Source organism: Nematolebias whitei, chromosome 19, assembly GCF_014905685.2.
Source record: "Nematolebias whitei isolate Nwh7 chromosome 19, NemWhi1, whole genome shotgun sequence".
NCBI lineage: Eukaryota > Metazoa > Chordata > Actinopteri > Cyprinodontiformes > Rivulidae > Nematolebias > Nematolebias whitei.
This window is the reverse complement of record NC_056516.1, coordinates 39,256,385-39,259,531: the sequence shown is the minus strand read 5'-3', so window position 1 is coordinate 39,259,531 and position 3,147 is coordinate 39,256,385. Positions and strand designations below refer to the sequence as shown.

The 3,147-nt window shown below is 45.4% G+C and overlaps 1 protein-coding gene across 2 annotated transcripts in view; it reads right to left on the bottom strand.

Annotated features, from left to right (window-relative positions):
- atp9b (ATPase phospholipid transporting 9B) overlaps window positions 1-3,147 on the bottom strand; it is a 39,831-nt gene that overhangs the window by 13,744 nt on the left and 22,940 nt on the right. For both annotated transcript variants that reach the window (XM_037693201.1, XM_037693202.1), the window contains exon 14: window positions 2,237-2,349. In XM_037693201.1, coding sequence (XP_037549129.1) covers window positions 2,237-2,349 — 113 coding nt within the window. The remainder of the gene's footprint in view (window positions 1-2,236; window positions 2,350-3,147) is intronic.

The following is a 3,147-nucleotide window of genomic DNA, read 5'->3' as shown; positions in this document are numbered from 1 at the left end:
TCCATCCTCCTCTTCCTCAGACTGAAGACGTCCACTCCATCCTCCTCAGACGAGAAGAAGCATGAAGCCCTGAGCTCCAGCTGCTCTCCACACTCAGGTCCTCTCAGGGCGGTTAAAGAACCAACGTGCAGCTCTTCCTAACGTCAGTTTCATGTAAGACACAAAAATAAAGACGAGTTCCAAACGAGCGCCGTGAGTCCAGAGGGTCTGAAACTGAATTATGTTCCAGATGTTCGTATTATTCTGGCACTGTTGCTTTATTGTTGTAAGTTGAGTTTGTATTTGAACGTACGGCTTCACGTTGCTCCTACTAAAATAACAACCGTCACTGTGAGACTGCAGAGTGCAGGACTCGATCCCGTTTCTCTTTATGAAGCTTCTCCACGTGTTTTTGGAAGCAACACGTTGGACTCATCAAAACGCTCGGCTCGTTCAGGAGACGAGTTCTGAGACGAGTTCTGAGACGTTTTGTTTGGAAAACTTTTATTAAACATTTCCTAAAGATCTCTTCAAAGCATTCAAAACTTTTTGAAAATCTTGCTCTGCATATTTGCTCCATCGTTGTCTTCTTATGACCCGTTCTCTCTCTGTGAGTTCTTTCTGTCACCTTTTGTCTCTCCATGCGTCCTTCTGGTCTTTTCAAGTCTTCACAGACACTGCAGTCCAGGACTCGTCTTCTCACAGTCTTGGTCCATTCAGAAGACACAGAGGCACAAACCACCTTCCTGATGACCTCGGAGCGGCCGTGACAGGCCCGTACCTGTCCACACCTGAAAAGGTGGGCCGGCTTTGAGGCTCCAGCTGATAAGAACCATGTGAGGAAGCGCTGACGGACACCTTCACACCTTCACACCCAGCCGCAGGATTTCAAAGTCCAAACTCCTTTCAGAGTTGAACTTTCCATGTGTTTAATCTCTTTCTCAAACAAGATGTTTTGTGTAACCCTTGCATTCAACAAGGACAGACTGCGGTGGTTCTGAGACCTGCGAGCTCCTTGCTCGACGTGCAGAGGGTAAAAGCTACAACTTCACGTCTAACATAATCGCTGCTTCACGTTCGGCACATCTTCGCACGTTTTGATAAAGATGTCCCACACAATGTGTGGATGAAGATGTGGGAGCAGCTGAGCTTTTCTCCACGTCTCTTGGTTCTGCTGCTCGCCGGACTCTGAAAACTCGTCTGAGCGCAGGAAGTGAGCGGCTCCATCGGTGACACGTCTTCTTCTCATGATACAACATATTTTATCCTCCCAGTTAGGACGCCTGCAGTGCTTAATCTGTAAAGCAAACGATGCCAGAATGCAAAGGGAGGGGTCTGGGGTCCTCCCCCAGGAAGTTCTGAATAAGGCAGATGTCATTTCCTGCATTCTGGTGTATTTTAACGGGTAAACACGTGATCCAACAACTATTTTAGAGAGCAACAACATGTTGCCTGACCTACAGCTCTCCTTGTGTGAATAAAGCACACTCTACTTCTCTCAAGCATCCTAACCCTTTCTCTCATATTTTTAATTAAAAAAATCTAAATCTTATTAATGACTCACTTTAACTGTAAAACAGATTTTCAGTTTAGCTGTGCTGTTTAATTAAATTTTTGTGTTTTTAATTAAATTGCTCATGACTGCACTTTAAGGGTAGAAGCAGAAATGCTTACCTGAAGGAGCAGCTCTGATGTGACATTAGGAAGTATGTCAGTGGCTGTTGTGTTTAAAATGAGTGTTTATGTAATTATTTTCAGATTGCAGAGTACATATCCAACATAGGTTTTATTTGTTCAAGGCAGTGATATTTGTTCATAACTTTATTATTAGTAAGCCTGAGAGTTACCGGATCTAAGCAAACAGTTACCGGAACACACCCCGTCAAAATAAGAGTGTTCCTGGTCCGACAGCATCCGGCTCAGATTAAACTCTGGTTAATTGTCTAGAACTCTAAAGTGTTTTCATCGATTTCTTTGTCTTTTTTGAAATCTGACAGTTTCAGCTACTCTTCTGACTTCTTCAGCTGATTCCTTCAACAATCCCAACTATACAGTGCCAAAACGAACAGTTCAGCTCATTTTAGCTAGTAATTTGCTACCTTTAGCTATTCTGCTCATTTTGGTGTCCTTTACTCATTTTAGCTCATGTCTTTGTATTTAAAGTTGCAGATTGCAGCCAGTGTCCGCTCCAAGTCATTCAGTGATGGTTTTAAATGGACCCCCTGTGGCAGCTGCAGGTAAGGGACCGGTTGCTCACCTGTGCGTAGGACTGAATAATGTGGCTCTGAATCTCGTCCATGGTGTCGGTGCCGTACGAAACCGTCCCCAGGTGGAGACGCTTGAACACCATCTCGTTTTGTGTCAGAGTCCCTGCAGGTTCGAAACAGACGTAGGTGTGACAGAGCGCCGCTTCAGTGAGTAACATTTAAAATGAAGCGTCCGATCGCCAACAAAAACACATTCATCCGTTTATTACGAGCTCTTTGAACACTCCCAGAGAGATTAAAGGTGTTTAAAGGGCATCTAAGCTGCAGAAACGTCCCGATGACTGAACGACTCCCGGTGCTTTGACTACTAAAACAGATCAATGAGCTCGGAGGTTATTCTGGTGCCGTCTGGATCCGAAGGACAGAGACGGATCAGCAGCTCTGCACAGCTGCTGTGAGGGACAAAACAAGATGCTGTTTGTTATAAACACCATCTGAGAGCAAACAAGCTGCTGGACAGAAATAAACCTGCTTCAGCTGTTCATTAGCTGCATAACTACTATTATTTAACAACTGTGAACATTTAGTTGTCTTCTTCAGAGTCGTCATCCTTGTCCTCCTTAGTCACGGACTCTGTTGTTGCAGAGGGACGCTTGTCCTGAGCCTGGATCTGCTGGAGGTTTCTTTGTCATGAGGGAGTTTTTTCTTTATCTGGACATGTCCAAACCACTGTCCCTCCTCTGGACATGTCCAAACCACTGTCCCTCCTCTAAACATATCCAAACCACTGTCCCTCTTCTGGACATGTCCAAACCACTGTCCCTCCTCTGGACATGTCCAAACCACTGTCCCTCCTCTGGACGTGTCCAAACCACTGTCCCTCCTCTGGACGTGTCCAAACCACTGTCCCTCCTCTGGACATGTCCAAACCACTGTCCCTCCTCTGGACATGTCCAAACCA